This window comes from Diabrotica virgifera, chromosome 8 (genome assembly GCF_917563875.1).
Source record: "Diabrotica virgifera virgifera chromosome 8, PGI_DIABVI_V3a".
NCBI lineage: Eukaryota > Metazoa > Arthropoda > Insecta > Coleoptera > Chrysomelidae > Diabrotica > Diabrotica virgifera.
The window spans coordinates 72108263-72123882 of record NC_065450.1 but is presented as its reverse complement, the minus strand read 5'-3'; the positions used below and the strand labels follow the sequence as shown (position 1 = coordinate 72123882).

The window sequence follows — 15620 nt, the reverse complement described above, 5'->3', positions numbered from 1 at the left end:
AAAAAATCAATATATTTTTTTGAAAAAAAAAGGAGAAATCCAATTGGAAGCATAAAAATGTAAGTTAGCGGTGTTTTTAGCCATTAGCCTTATTCATTTTTCTTTACTTATGTATTATTATTAGATTCAAGAAGTTTGACTGGCTTAGAATGATTAGTTTAAAGAAAATGGAGTTAAAAGCGAATAACGAATTTTTGTAGTTTGTTAAAAAATGCCATTTTCTTCAGGATAGAAAAATTAGCATCAAAGATACGAAAAAATGTTTAAATATAAAATTGTAGGTTATTTAATTCTCAAGAACTTGGTTTGAAAATTTTTTTCTACGGCAGAAATTGAGTATTGTAAATATGTAAAATACCAAAAAACATTGATTTTTGAAGTTATACTTCTTTAGTCACGAGGGTGAATTTTTACATTCCCTGGCGCATGCGCGCACTGAGAGTATGGTATTAGTCGCTACATCTTTTAAGTTATGTAGCGCAAGTAAGGTGTGCGCGAAAAGAATATATTATTAGTGTTTTTAGTAAATATATTTACATATTATAATTTTTATGTGTGTGGATTTGTCTTCCTCCTTATAAGTATTATTGAAAATCTTTATTTTCAATTAATGTATCTGTCACCGTGATTGTAATTATGTCCGAGAAATGATCGACTGAATACAAAAGCGGTGGTAGCTCATCGGTAGAGCATTCACCTAGGTATCTAGAGGTCCCCTGTTCGAATCCTGACAGAAAAAGTCATATCCTTTTTTTAATTTTTGGTATTTTTTTTGTTCTTTCTAACATTAGTTTAATATTTAAATACAATACAAAAAACTGTTTAAAGTAGATAGGTATATTGATTTCGTTGAAATCATAATATGAAGTTAGATTATATTATAAGAGAAGTATAACTTTTTACGTGCGTACAAAGTACACACATATTCTTTTTCCCATATAAAACTAACACTTTCGATAACGAATAAATTGAAAACCCTTAATTTTATCAAAAAAATGTATAGAACATGTTTTGCTTATAATGAATGTTTTTATCAACTTTTGCGATCAAAATATAATAAAAAATTTCCGCCCACAAGATGGGGTGGCAACCAACCGCATGGTAAAAGCGCCTTTCGGCATTATATAGATTTTGATTCTTACACTATCCACTACTTCCAAAAGGACTCCTTGGACTCCAAAAGCTTGGGTCCCTGTACTATAAATGAAAATAATAACACAGTATTGGCTAGGTTATCTAAATTTATTGAGATATTTTAAAAAAGTATTTTCGGTTTATAGTTGCATTTGGGTGAATTGAGTTTACCATGTTTGCACTTAATCACATCAGATATCTTTTCCGCTATCATGTAAACAGCAGCATTAACGTGAGCTTGTGGTATTTCTGGCATAACTCCCGCATCAACTACTCGGAGGTTGCGAATATTGTGAACGATGCAATCTTTATTTACCACAGAATCAGTCGGGCGCAATCCCATTCTGGTTGTTCCTGCAGTGTGGTATTCTGTAGAGGTCATCTGCCTTAAAGCGCAGTACCAATATTCTTTATCACCCTTATCTTTGTATTGTTCACAGTTTGGTTGGGTGCTAACTAAAGTAGCATTTACACTTTTAAAAGCCTTAGTGTTAAGAAGACTTAATGCATACTGAATACCTTTGTACATAGTTGCAATATCTTCTCCTTTCGCATCAGAGAAGAAATTTAAGTCTATGAGAGGAAAATCTACAATATTGCTTGATTTGAGTGTTACCTGACCTCTAGATTTAACTTTTAGTAATGACACCAAAATCGAGACATCTGTAAGTGGGTTATAATTTTTGTAAACAGCACTATTTGATTCGTCGAAGTTAAAGGCAAATTTGGGATTTGGAGGAACACTAGAAGGTGGTGCGAAGGTCATGAGCTCGATATCTGGATCACCAAATAATATTGTTTTGGAGTTAAGGAAGGCCAGTTGCTCCAATCCAGCACCGTTTGTAAGAGGGGTCTGTTTTTGCAAATATAGCGCCAATTTCTCTTTTAAAGTAGTGCTTGGTGCTGTTTGGTTGGTTCTAAAATATAAATTAACAAACATCGGATGGTCTTGTAGATTTTTACCTACTTGTGGTAAGTCAACTTTTATTGGAATTCCTAACTTCTCCAAGTCTTTTTTGGGGCCAACTCCAGAAACCATCAAAAGTTGGGGGGAGTTTATGGCGCCTGCTGATAATATAACTTCTTTGCGGGCCTTTACTTTGTGTAATGTTCCATTTTTAACGAAAGTTACAAGCTTAGCTTCATCTTTAACAATCACAATTTTATTGACTGCTGCATTTAGAACAATATCTAGATTGTTCCTTTCCTTGATAGTATCTAAAAATGCGCGCTCGCTGTTTTGTTTGATATTATATTTTATATTAAATTCCATTCTTGACACTCCTATTTGTTGTCGTCCGTTATAGTCTATGTCTTTTAGACCTTTCTCTAAGTTAGCTTTACAGAAAGCTTCTGCAACTACGGAAGGTGGCGTTGTTCTGTTGACGTACAAATAACCAGATGATCCATGATAACCTTCGTCGTATTCTGTTAAAGCATTGAATTCGGATTTCTTGAAATATGGAAGCACCTCATCGTAAGACCAGCCAGTATTGCCCATAGCTGCCCAAAGGTTGTAGTCTGATCGGGGTCCCCTGGAATAAACTCCTCCGTTTATTGTCGTTGTACCTCCAAGTACTTTTCCTCTGGGGTAGATGCATTGTTTGTTAATCATGCCTAAAATATAAAAATTAAATTAAATAAAACTATTAATAAACCGAGACTAAATAATATTTAGGCAACTCTAACATAAAGGCAAAACATTTGGTGGTTTTAGAAGAAAACAACAAGTTCTATTCTCTTTCTTGACTTTGACCCTCAAAGGCAAAAGACGTACAAATAACTCTCTCTGATGCTTCTTGTCGAAATTAACAGACGCGGCTCTCTCTACTTTGTCTTCTTGAAGTCACAGAAGTGCTAATAAATCGCTCTGATACCGCTTCTCGTGCCACGTGCCAAAATACCGCGATTCGCTCTGATTATGTTTGCTATTGTCTATCTCACATTTAAGTACCTCTCTCAATTCCTTTCAACCACACCTATAATACAGTGCACACATTCTGAAAATATTTTAATAATTTCTACTTGGTTCATACTTTCAAATCTTGGTTCAATGGATTTTTTAGTGCATTCCGTACCTCTTTCAATTCTTTTCATCCACACCTATAATACAGTGCACACATTCTGAAAATATTTTAATAATTTCTACTTGGTTCATACTCTCAAATTTTGGTTCAGTGAATTTTTTATTGCATTACGTACATTGAAAATAACACATAGGTAGCTCTTCGATGCAAATACACCAAAAAATGTGAATAGAATTCATAAATTAGTACAACAATTAATAAACAGCACATTGGTCATATTTTAAACGTGTTTGGAATATGAACAAAATTATCCTGCCAGTGGGTACTGAGTTTGGTGACCATTGACCAAAAACGTGATCATGCAACCATTTCTCAGTTGAGTTCTGACCTTAAGAAGTGCAATATGTCATACTTTTGGCGACGATTGATAACACCTGATAAAATATGTATCCACTACTACACACTAGAAAATAGACCATGTACCATGTCCTTTCAGAACGTTGGTTACCATCTTGGCTACCTTAATTTTATTTGCTGCCACCCTAAATAGCATGCTTGTATCAACACCATACCAATCTCACAAGTTCTTCAACCATGAGGTTCTTCTTCGTCCTGGACTGCATTTGCCTGCTATTTTTCCTTGCATGATATGTTGTAGCAACCTATATTTGGGACCTCTCATTACATGTCCGAAATACTCCAGCTTTCTCTGCTTGATGCTTTTTATGATCTCAGTAGTCTGGCTGAGACGTTCTAGTATTGTGGAATTTTGAATTTTCTCCACCCAGGAAACTTTTAAAATTCTTCTATAGCACCACATTTCGAAAGCCTCAAGGCGATTTAGATTGATTTTATTCACAGTCCAGGACTCGACACCATAAAGTAAGACCAAGAACACGTAGCAGCGAAGTAGGCGGATCCTCAATGCCAATTTTAGGTCTCTGTTACACAACACCTTGGACATCCTTCTAAAAGCGATTCTAGCCTGCCCTATCCTAGATCTAATTTCGCCGTGACTTTCTGCGTTACAATTTAATTGTTGTCCAAGGTAAACGATTTTATCAACTTGCTCAAGTTTGGTATTATTTACATATATAGACGGTTTTATATGCTGTTGTTTACTTATTACGAGTATTTGGTTTTCCGTATGTTCAGATCCAGACCTGCTTCCCTACAACTCTCAACGACACTATCAAGTAGTGTTTGCAGATCTTCTTGAGTAGAATCTAGGAGTACTGTATCGTCCGCATATCGCAAATTATTGATGAACTCACCGTTCACAAGTATTCCTTCTTGTTTCTTTCGGAGTAAACGTTGAAAATCAGGGGTGACAAGGGGAATGCCTGCCGTACTTCTCTTTTAATATTAAGAGCCTGTGATTTCACACCATCTACTAAAACTGATGTTGTTTGATTCCAATATAAATTTGCAATTATTCGAAAATCTCTGCCGTACAACCCAATGTCTTTTAGAGCTTCGATCAATGTAGAGTGCTTAACATGACCAAAGGCCTTTTGGAAATCAATAAAACAACAGTATATGTCTACAGATATATCTCGACATCTTTGAGCAAGTACGTTCATTCCAAACAGTGCATCTCTCGTTCCAAACCCGTTACGGAAACCAAACTGTGTGTCTTCCAGGTATTCCTCGCATTTATTGTAAATACGACTATGTATTACCTTCAGAAAAAATTTCAATAAATGGTTTAACAAACTGATGGTTCTATAATCAGCACAGGTTTTTGCTGTTGTCTTCTTAGGTAGAGCTATAAACAGTGAATTAGAACAACCATTAGGTAGTTGTCCGCTGGTATAAATGGTATTGAAAAACAAAGTTATAGCGTCTAAAACATTGCTATCATTTATAAGCTTGTATATTTCAGTTGGAATTTCATCAGGACCAGTCGCTCTGCCATCTTCCGATGATTGTATGGCTTTTATTACCTCAGAGCGTGTTATTAGGGGTCCGTCGTAGTTAGTAATATCGGGAGGTGACTACTCCTATCGTCTTTGGATAGGTTCGTAACGTAATTTTCCCATTCTTTAAGTTTGTCCTCTACTTTAAATATTACTTTACCATGTTCATCCTGTAGCAATGCAGTTTGTTTCTTTTTCAAGATACCAGCCGCTTCTTTCACTTTTTTGTACATGTTAAACGTGTCGTATCTGTTTTCAAGTTCTTCAATGTCATGACACTGTTTGGCTAGATGTTGACTCATTGCTTCTCGTATTTTACGTCGAATTTCTTTTTGTATGCTGTTATAAAGTGTTTTGTTGTTTTTCGCTAGTCGCCGTTGTTCCATCAATCAACTCACGCCAATGGACTAAAACCTGCAAAAATGATCTGAACTGACCAAGAGTGGCACAATGTACAATGTGGCGAAAAGCCACTGTTATATTTTGGGATTTCAAAGGCATAATTTTAATTTATTATGTTGAAAAATAAAGTTATAACAAATATTATTGTGAATTACAGTGGAACCTCGATAAGTCGGATTCATCGGGACCGCGGCCGATGCGGGTTTTTGAAAATCCGGGTTAGCCGAAGAATATGGTAAAAATTAATAAAATATATATAAATATTAAACAAAAATACAAATTGTAATTAAAAAAGCATGAAATACATATGCACAATACATCTAAATTACGTACAGTTGTAAACAGTATTGTTTATTTCTTGGTAAAAAACTCTGTCAAAGTGAAAACATGTTTGTTTTGTCGGATAAAAGGCGGTCCGGGTTAGCCGGACTTCCGATTTATCAGAGGCCGACTTATCGGGGTTCCAATGTATTGAATAATTGGTAGCAAGAACTGCCCTTTATGTAGAAGAAAAAGTGGTATTTCTCCAAGACAATGCTCCTACTCACAAGATCGTTTTGGCAGTAGCAAAATTTGGTGAGTTGTTCTTCGAGTTGCTTTTTTATCCACCTTATTCTCCTGATTTGGTCCCCTACAATTATTATGTTTTCGAAAACCTAAAGAGATTGCTCACACATAAAAAATTCAGCTCGTCCAAAGTTAGAATTGACGAATCAAGAGTCTATTTACACAGATATCGGAATTTCTTACTCAGACGGAATAAATCAATTGGAAAATCGCTGGAATCAGAGTATTTAGCCAAAAGGAGATTATATCGAATAAAATAAAATAATTTTTTGGAAAAACGTGACATGAGACCACCTAATATATGTATACTTTTTAACTTTCAAGTTAGGCTAAGGCCACATTGGCGATAATTTACGGCGCCGTAAGAGCAGTAAACCTGACGAGGCATTGGTTGACTAACTCCTAGTTTCATCTACAATTGGTGGATGAGTTAGTCAACCAATGGGTTTACTGCTCTTACGGCGCCGTAAGTTATCGCCCGTGTGGCCTTTCGCTTACGCAGACGTTTGGATACAATTAGCGCCTCTGTGTAAAGACAATTAAGTCGACTTTATTAAATAACAAGACATTTACTCAACACAAAAGCTAGGGATTACACTATAATCACCATAATCTGTTTATTGTAATATAATTAAAAAAATGTTTGAGTGGCATATTAAAACTTATTACCTTGACAGCAAGTCTTCTGTGGTGTTGAAAAGTAACCCCAGTTCATGTCTGTTCGTCGCAAATTAGCTATTAATTGTGGAATCTCGCTAAATTTGTTAGAGTTTCCTCCAGCTTCTAAGAGTAAGATCCTCCATGAGTAAATTTCTGATAGTCTGTTAGCCAAAACTGCACCTGCGGCACCTGCTCCAATGATAACAAAGTCGTAATCTTCATATTCTAAAACCATAAAAAAAATTTTAGTCACAAATAATATTTGGTCAAACCGGCAAACAGGTGTATGTTCTCAAAAAAATTGATAGTGTGTAAAAATTGTTTTTACACACTATCATTTTTTTTTGAGAACATACACCTCTTTGCCGGTTTGACCTACTTAGAAGTTGTATATACAGACGTTTTCAATACAAATAATATTCTCCAAAATGGATCTAACAATGCGAAAACGCTTTGCTTTTCGATATTTGGGAAATATTCTTTCCAGACACCAAAATTATTTCTAAACCTGTACCATACAGCCTTCCTATAAAAGTGGTTACTCTAATAACTGATATATTCTAATAAATAAATAATAGCTATGAATATTTTGGGATTCTTTCTATATCCACGACATTTTTATAAATCTGCAATGTTTCGATAAGTTGATATAAACTAGATTTCACTAGTTGTTTGGATATGTGTCCTAATAAATTGCTTAGCAAAGTCTGTTTCAAGCCTGACTTTTGTATAATTTTAAGCCAAAAAAATTAGTATTTTAAAAATTCAAGAAAAAAAGTTTCTGCCTTATCTGGCTTAACTAGACAACAATGTAGTCGTTTAGAAACTATTAACAACTAATAGTCAATAAAAATCATTAAATTAATTTATGTTAAAAATACCATTGAATATATAATATAATGATTGACAAAGGCTGATATTATGTGTTGGACCCACTCATGACAAATAAATGAATGAAACAAGAAGGTTTTTGAAGTGTGTAAAAATATTTTTTGCACGATTGATCATTTTTGACTGTTTACCATGACAGATTTTACGTCAGTAGGTGAAATTTACTAGCAACTCGACGGTAAGTAATCCAACTCGACGGTAAGTACTCCAACTCGACGGTAAGTAATTCACTTACCGTCGAGTTAAAAAATCTCTTAATTTTAATTTATTTTTTGAAAGAATAAAGAAAACTAACGAATTATTTATTAATATTGAAACTTATGGTACAATTTGTTAAATTATTTAATGAAATCCCACGGCTTCCAGGAGCTTTCAACTGCATATGTATTTGAACGAAATATGCCAATAGAGTCTTTTCTTCGATTCTTAAATTCTTGCCTTCGCACATTTTTTAAAACTTTGGTAGGTATTTTGATAACGGATTTTGGATTTTTCGGGAATAATTGCGGAACACCCTTCTTCCCAAGCCCGTTCAATTTCTTCAAATTCACTTTCGCTTCTATTTTAATTTATAATAATCAAAATTGTACTTAAAATTATTGACAACTAAATAAAAACTCAATTCTCCATTGTTGTTATGCACCCTAGTTACTACCTAACAACCAAAGTATCTATCTTGATAAAATGAATGAAACTAGTCAATATGACGAAAATGTTTAATTTTATAATTTATAATGGTATTAATCGTGCAAAAAAAGTTATAAGCATGTCGAACGTTAAGGGTAACCGATCTCAGACAATAATTGTCTTCGATCGGTATAAAACCCTTACCGTTCTCCATACTTAATATACTATAATTGCTAGTTAAGCGCTTTCGGCTTACAGAGCCATCTTCAGAGCTGTGGTCAAAATTATAGTACTACTTAGTGCTAAAGAGGACTCTTATTTTTATTGAAAAAATTCCCTAAAGAATTCTTCATCCAAAGTCAAAAAAGTTGAAGTATGATGATTGAAATTTTTTATTCAAATTTGAATAAACTTGAAGAACCATCTTGAAAGGTATTAGGACTTCACAAAAAACAGATACAAAAATTTAGCTTGGTAAGGTGCAGGCACCCACCATCTGGACTCGAGTAATTCGACAGTTCATTCTGTCAGCTTCCTCGACTTGAGATGGTAGGTGCTTGCACCTTACCATGACCGAATGGGTAGAAGATTAGAACATCGGATCATGAAAAATTTCAACTATAGTGTTCTCAGGTTTTTTGAACGGTGTAAAAGTAATTTGTGAGTAACAGGTTGAAGGCAAATAGAGGCAGCTCTGGACAATGCATGGCGATTGCGAGAAGTTTGCAGTATTTTTAAGTACAAAATAAGTTTATCATTCATCTGAAGAAACATAGCCAACTATATTTTGGCAGCCAAAAGAGATAGGAAGGATTGTTGGGATATTTGACCTACATATATTCCATGTAAGCAGAACAAAGGAAGGGGTTTTAGCTAGAGAGTTTTTATATAAGAACATTTCAACATTTTAAATTTAAGTATAAAAAAACAGTGACAATATAGAGTTTAAATAATTGAAAGTTAACTGGTTTTTCGAAAACAATATTGCAAGGGTTATAAGTTTTGAAACAAAACAATAAAATAAAATTACTTTATCGCCAACCGTCACTAAAGTCATTTATTATTGTACTCATTTGCCGCCAGTTGCGGCAGTAAAGTAACACTTTATTGTACTGAAAGAAGAATTTTACTTTACCTGCCGCGATTAATTAATTAACTGAGATTGAATGTAAGTGGTCGAGGGCAGTAATCGATTATTTATTTGAGTGAACTTAAAATTTATTTACTTTAATTATTAAAAATATTAATACAGAAAATTAAATTCTGTAGTATTTTGCAATTATACTTATAAAACATAAATCAAAACTTTACAGATTTAGTAATTAGGTAATCAATATTGATACCTAACAACTATCGATTAAACATCGAAATCAGCCATCATGCAAGAGCCTTCTGTCATTACTGTCATACGAAATGTTTATTTGGTGTAAAAGTATAAGAATTTTTAAATTTTTTAAGTTTCGTATTAATGCGAATATACATAGTATGAAATGGTGTTTTTGTTAATTCGATTATATATAGGACGGTGATAGATATGTAGGTACTAATAATTTGTTAGCAAGTATATTTATTTAGATTTTCTACTATTCATCACGGAAAAAACAACTCCGTTGCGGGAGGCTACACTTCATAAACAATGACTTAACTATTAAAGGTATTTTAAATTTTTGGTATAATATTTTACTTTAAGTATTAAAATTAGTATATTATTTAAATAGCAATACGATAAAACTGTTTAAAATATATTTATTTCGTTGAAATCATAATAATAGAAGTATAACTTCTTACGTGCGTACAAAGTACACACTCTTTTTTCATTAGAAGGATGTAATTAAGTAAGTGTTAATGTTTTTTATGATTGGCGATAAAATTTTGTATGCACCACGTCAGTAAAGACTCTTTATCGAACTCGTCTGTTACTCGCCTCGCTCGCTTCGCTCCCTCTGCTCGTAATATCAGACTTGTTCGATAAAGAGTCACTTTACTGACTTGGTACATAAATAACTATTGTAAGTAGGATCTGTTATTTGTTAAAGTTAATAATAACTTGGACCCAGGGCCGCCGAGAGGGATGAGCGGGCCCCGGTAAGAAGTGAAAAACGGGCCCCCGGCAAAAAGTAAATAGCGAAAAAATTATTTAATTTTTATAGAAATAAAAATATCAATAAAAATAATAAGAAACATTTCAAATATAACTTTTATTAAATTTTGATTATAGTTTTATAATATACAGTGAGCACGTAAAGGTTGGAATAAATTCATTTTCTCGAGAATGGACCATTGGGGAAAAAAATCCCGAAACAGGTCAATTTTTATTTTTAAATTACGACTTTTTGGCATATATATCATACTAGTGACGTCACCCATCTGGGCGTGATGACGTCATCGATGATTTTTTTAAATAGGAATAGGAGTCGTGTGATAGTTCATTTGAAAGGTAATTTAATTCTCTATTCAGTAATATAAACATTTACATAACTATTTACACAGGGTGTCTAAAAAAATTTTTTTAAATTAATTTTATTGACATAAAAAGAAGAATGCATGTAATTTTTATTTAGTCCAAAATACATTTTAAGGTTCTTAGAACACAGAAAAAAATGTTTATTTGAAAAATAATCATTGCTTTTCCCTTAAATCAAATGTTCAAATGTAAAAAAATTAAATGTTCAAAAAGAGGAAGGTGAGTGGGCGGCTAAAATGCTAAAACGATATTTATTTGTTAAATAAACTTTATTTCCTGTTTTCTGATAGCAGTAAAATGTATTTTTAGTTAAATAAATTACACACATTCTTCTTTTTATGTCAATAAATTTAATTTAAATAATTTTTTTTGGACACGCTGTATAAATAATTATGTTAATGTTTATATTACTGAATAGAGAATTAAATTACCTTTTAAATAAGCTATCACACGACCCCTATTCTCATTTAAAAAAATTATAGATGACGTCATCACGCCCAGATGGGTGACGTCACTAGTATGACACATATGTCAAAAAGTCGTAATTTAAAAATAAAAATTGACCTGTTTCGGCATTTTTTTCCAAAATCGTCCATTCTCGAGAAAATGAATTTATTCCAACCTTTACGTGCTCACTGTATAGTGAAAATATTTACAATATCGGTAGGTAGGTACCTACTTTTCGAGGCTTTTGATTGGCAAAGATGTCTATAATTTTCGATAAATCGCAGGATTTTACCAAATCATTCTCAATGCACAAAGTTGCTAGACCAGTTACCTGATCCTGTTTCATTGTAGATCTCATAGTATTTTCTATACGAGAAAGAAAACTAAAGGATTTGTTCCCTTTTGCGACTACCACCAGTAATGTGCAAAATATTCTTGACGCTATAGCGACGTTAGGAAATAATGATTCCAATTTGGGATGTTTAATTTTATTAAGTACCTAAATCTATTGGGAGAAAGATGAGATTCACAAATATTCTCCTTGTATATCACTATCGTCTCCATAGCGACTCTGAAGACTCTATCGCCTTCTTTATAGGTAAAACTCGCTTTATTTTTTTTTTATTTCTTATCTTTTTTCTTGTCTTATTTTTTTTTTCTTAATATTGGCGTTATCTTTATCTCAGAATGTTCATAAAATGGTAAATAGCGAATGAATTTCAATTGCCGCATTAAATCTTCTGGTTAAGTTGCTTATGATACAATCTATGACAATATTAAATATTTCGCAGCGAAATATTGCGTCGGGCTTAAAATTATCAATCGCCTCAATAACAAGTCCTATATTTCAAAATAGAGGTAAAGGTAATATTATATAGCTGAATATTAACAAATTGCATTATGCACATAAAGTGAAAAAACGAAAAAAAAACGGTCTTTGGTCTGGTCGACGCCGGGCCCCTTATATCGCCGGGCCTCGGTAAAATGTACCGGCTGTACCCCCCTCTCGGCGGGCCTGCTTGGACCCAGTTTAATTTGTCAGGATAGGAACATATTGATATATGTCTAAGTTATTTGATAATGAGGTGTAATAATTTTTTCAAATATTCGAACATTACCTATATTGAACTTTGAATTTTGTTTATTTTCTTCTATTCCTGTTTTTATGAAACACTAGATAAAGACAAACGTATTTCTAAACTCAAATAAGAACCCTGCGATAAATTAAAAATCTAATTAAACATTTGGCGTTTGTAAGTAAAATTATTCAGATATGCTCATTATAAAATTCAATATTTTTTTATTGTTTTTAATTTTATTGAAATGATTTAAATAGAAATTTTATTTAATTTTTGAAATATTTTAAAATCATAAGAATATGTACTATACATGTTTTTTAACTGGCAATATTGTATTGCATAAATAATTCTTACCCACAATTGTATCATTTGTTATAGTAAACAATGCTGAATTATCAACAGGGACTTGATAAGACTGTACCCCTGCTAGTACACTTTGTACCTCATTATATAGATTATCTAATTCTGTGTCGGCAGCACCTAATGCTAAATTGTAAACTAAAAAAAATATTACACCGCACTTCATTGTAAAAATAATTTGCTACTAATGTCTTGTTTGCTAACGTGTTATATAAACAACATTTTATCAAATTTATTTCTAAAACCATAGACGTACCTATATTATAATTACAAATGCCGTTTTTCAATATGATTAAATAAAATTGTGTTTTGACTAGGAAAGTTTTGGGGTAGTTCTGATTTCTTTCATTATATATGGATTTTGGGCTGCTGAATCTGAATATGAGGTTTGCGGACAAAATTTCTTGCCCGAACATTGAAAAAATCGCGAGAAAATCGAAAAATTTCAGCTTTTTTCCGATTTTTTGCTCAAACCTCGAAAACTATTAACTTTTAGTAAATGGTCTGTTAACAGAAATTAAAGTACTTAAAATTATCTGCAAATACCACTATTTACTTATTTTTTGAGATGAACCGTTCGGTCTAAAGTGCAAGTTGAAAATTGCCAATTTTTAACGGTCTCGGCAAAACCCACTTTTTACATTCCAAAACTTTATTTTTTATTAGAATGCTGTCATTTGATAAACTCCTAGTTTTCAGTACAAATAAAAAATGTTAGTTCATAGATATAGTATGTCTCTTGTGACAGCTTCCATGAGTCCATTCAGTCCTAAGAGGCCGGGATTGTCTCTGCTTTTCCCTTAGAGCCACAGAAGATCAGGCACAGATGGAGTCACAGTTTCAGTTGGTGTGAACATTCCCTTTGGATCTTGATTTCTGATAAATCTTGAGGTTTTATCCTTTTAAAATGAATTAGTTGAACAGCTCCCTGACTTCCATAAATCTCGGGCGCGGGTTTCTTTTTTATCTGAGGAATGGATTGTTTAGGAACTACTGCATGTTTTGGTGCAATAAAAGAAATGCTACATATGACGTGAAAAGTGTGGTATTCGTCGATTGTATGTACGTTAAAATCAGCGTTATCGTACACCTGCTGTGTAAAGCACGGCAGGTCAATTTTCTGCGGATCGCCTGCGAATGCTGACACTTCCAGGCGAACAGTTTCTGTATAGGATGAACAAAACCCCAAAGAGGAAACTACATCAACCTATTTTCTTGAGCCGTACTTTTTGTAGAGAAAACGGCCAACCCTGCAAGGAATGGTGAGGCCAACTATGTGGGCCTTACTGCCGCTACAAGACTTTGAGCAAGCGCGTTGCTTATCTGGAAGTGCCAGCAATCGCAGACGATCCGCAAAAAATTGACCAGCCGTGCTTGATACAACAGGTGTACGAAAACGCTGATTTTAACCCTTTCTATGCCAGGCCTTAATTTGCATGTTGCAGTGGCGTAGCTAGCCCCACGGGGGCCCCGTATCAAAGTTTGTCGCGGGGCCCTTTTCCCCCGCGACAAAAGAAGCAAAAACGCTTGTATGGAATCGAATAGAAATATGCTTTATTGTCACTAAAAATTTTACAATTTTATGGACAAAGCTTATAAAAAGTCGGAAAAAAAAACAAAAACAAATACAGTTTACCGAAATTACATAAATCGTCAATATTAGTACAAAATAAAAGATAATGAAATAAAACAAAACACACAAAACTCCCAAATATAGATAATAATAATAAACCTAATAAATTTTAATTAAGTCGAAAAATAGATTTGAATTGTCGAGACTCATTGTTTGAAAACAGATTCAGCTTTTTCAATCCAAGGATGAATGGACATTGCAAATGAGCTTAAACAAAGAAACTCTGTTGTTATGGTATAACGGCGAGCGACAATTTCCTGAACCTGTTGTATGATTTAAGGGATTTTTTAATATGTTACAGCCTTATTCTTTAACAATGTCTTAAGGGGTCTTTAAGGGGTCATTTTTGCACCATATTTATTTTTTAACTGCTGAGTTAATTCACGTTTTAATGAAGGTGTTTACAATATTTTTCTTCTGCAAAGCTGAAGGGTACGTCTTTCACCTAAGACGTACTACATTCAATTAGACTCCCTATTTATTTAAAGAATTGTATATAAAACTTTAAAAACAAATTTGCAAAAAATAGTATTTACGATTTAAATAAGCACTATAAAATATTTTGTTATATAGGAGAAGTTGCACTATTTTCCAGTATTAAGCAAAAAAAATTGGTCGAAAATTATTTAATAATTTATGAGATATTGAATTTGTTTATTAAATGTCACTATATTTTCAATTGCAAAAACGCGGTTGTTGCCAAAAGAATTTAAACCTGCAAAAGATCTCATTATTTTTATTTTTATGTATGTTTTTAATAAATTTATTGATAAATTCAAATTTTAATTAAACTCTCCTCTAAAATGGAATTTAAAAATTGTTCTAATTTGTTTATTACTTCTTTTTTAAATAACGTCACTGGGGTTAAAAAATTCAATATCTCATAAATTGTTAATATTTTTCGACCAATTTTTTTTTGTTTTATACTGGTAACATGAACTTCTCGTATAAAACAAAATATTTTATGGTGCATATTTTATTTGTGTTTTAAATTTTGAATATAGTTATTTAAATAAAAATAGGGGTCAAATTTAATTTAGTAAATCTTAAGTGAAAGCTTTATTCTTCAAGTTTGTAGAAAAAAAAATCGTATAGACCTTCCTAAAAGCGTGAATTACTGCAGAGAAGTGAAAAAGTAAATATTGTGCAAAAATGACCCCTTTTTAATTATTTAAACAGTGATCCACTTGAAGAATACAAAAGATATTTTCAAGAAAGTATCCAAATCATATTATAATTTGGATACTTTCTTGAAAATATCTTTTGTATTCACCTAAACTTTGATAAAAGGCTGTCCACAATATGTCTGCAACGAATTCTGCAATTCTTTAGTCACGTGGTTCGCAGAGGTGACGACAGTTTAGAGAGATTAATTGTTTCTGGCAACGTTCCGGGAGAAGATCAAAAGGA

General features: G+C 32.8%; 2 protein-coding genes across 2 annotated transcripts in view; one reads left to right on the top strand and one right to left on the bottom strand.

Moving 5' to 3' along the window:
- Positions 1-15620, top strand: part of LOC126889755 (uncharacterized) — a 1061577-nt gene that overhangs the window by 101973 nt on the left and 943984 nt on the right. The gene's annotated exons all lie outside the window — the stretch shown is intronic.
- On the bottom strand, positions 1224-12763 carry LOC126889756 (glucose dehydrogenase [FAD, quinone]-like). Its single transcript, XM_050658329.1, has 3 exons — positions 12572-12763; positions 6719-6934; positions 1224-2751 (listed from the first exon to the last, which is right to left on the bottom strand). Exons 1-3 carry the CDS (start codon positions 12741-12743, stop codon positions 1256-1258), a joined length of 1884 nt encoding a protein of 627 aa, XP_050514286.1. The 5' UTR covers positions 12744-12763; the 3' UTR covers positions 1224-1255.

What these genes read in the sequence shown, in the direction of transcription:
- LOC126889756 (XM_050658329.1), bottom strand. Translation starts at nt 12,743, where the DNA reads ATGAAGTGCGGTGTAATATTTTTTTTAGTTTACAATTTAGCATTAGGT. An exon ending in AACAAATGATACAATTGTGG is followed by an intron (nt 6,935 to 12,571) that starts GTAAGAATTATT and finishes TTATGGTTTTAG; the next exon opens with AATATGAAGATTACGACTTT. An exon ending in ACAGAAGACTTGCTGTCAAG is followed by an intron (nt 2,752 to 6,718) that starts GTAATAAGTTTT and finishes TTTATATTTTAG; the next exon opens with GCATGATTAACAAACAATGC.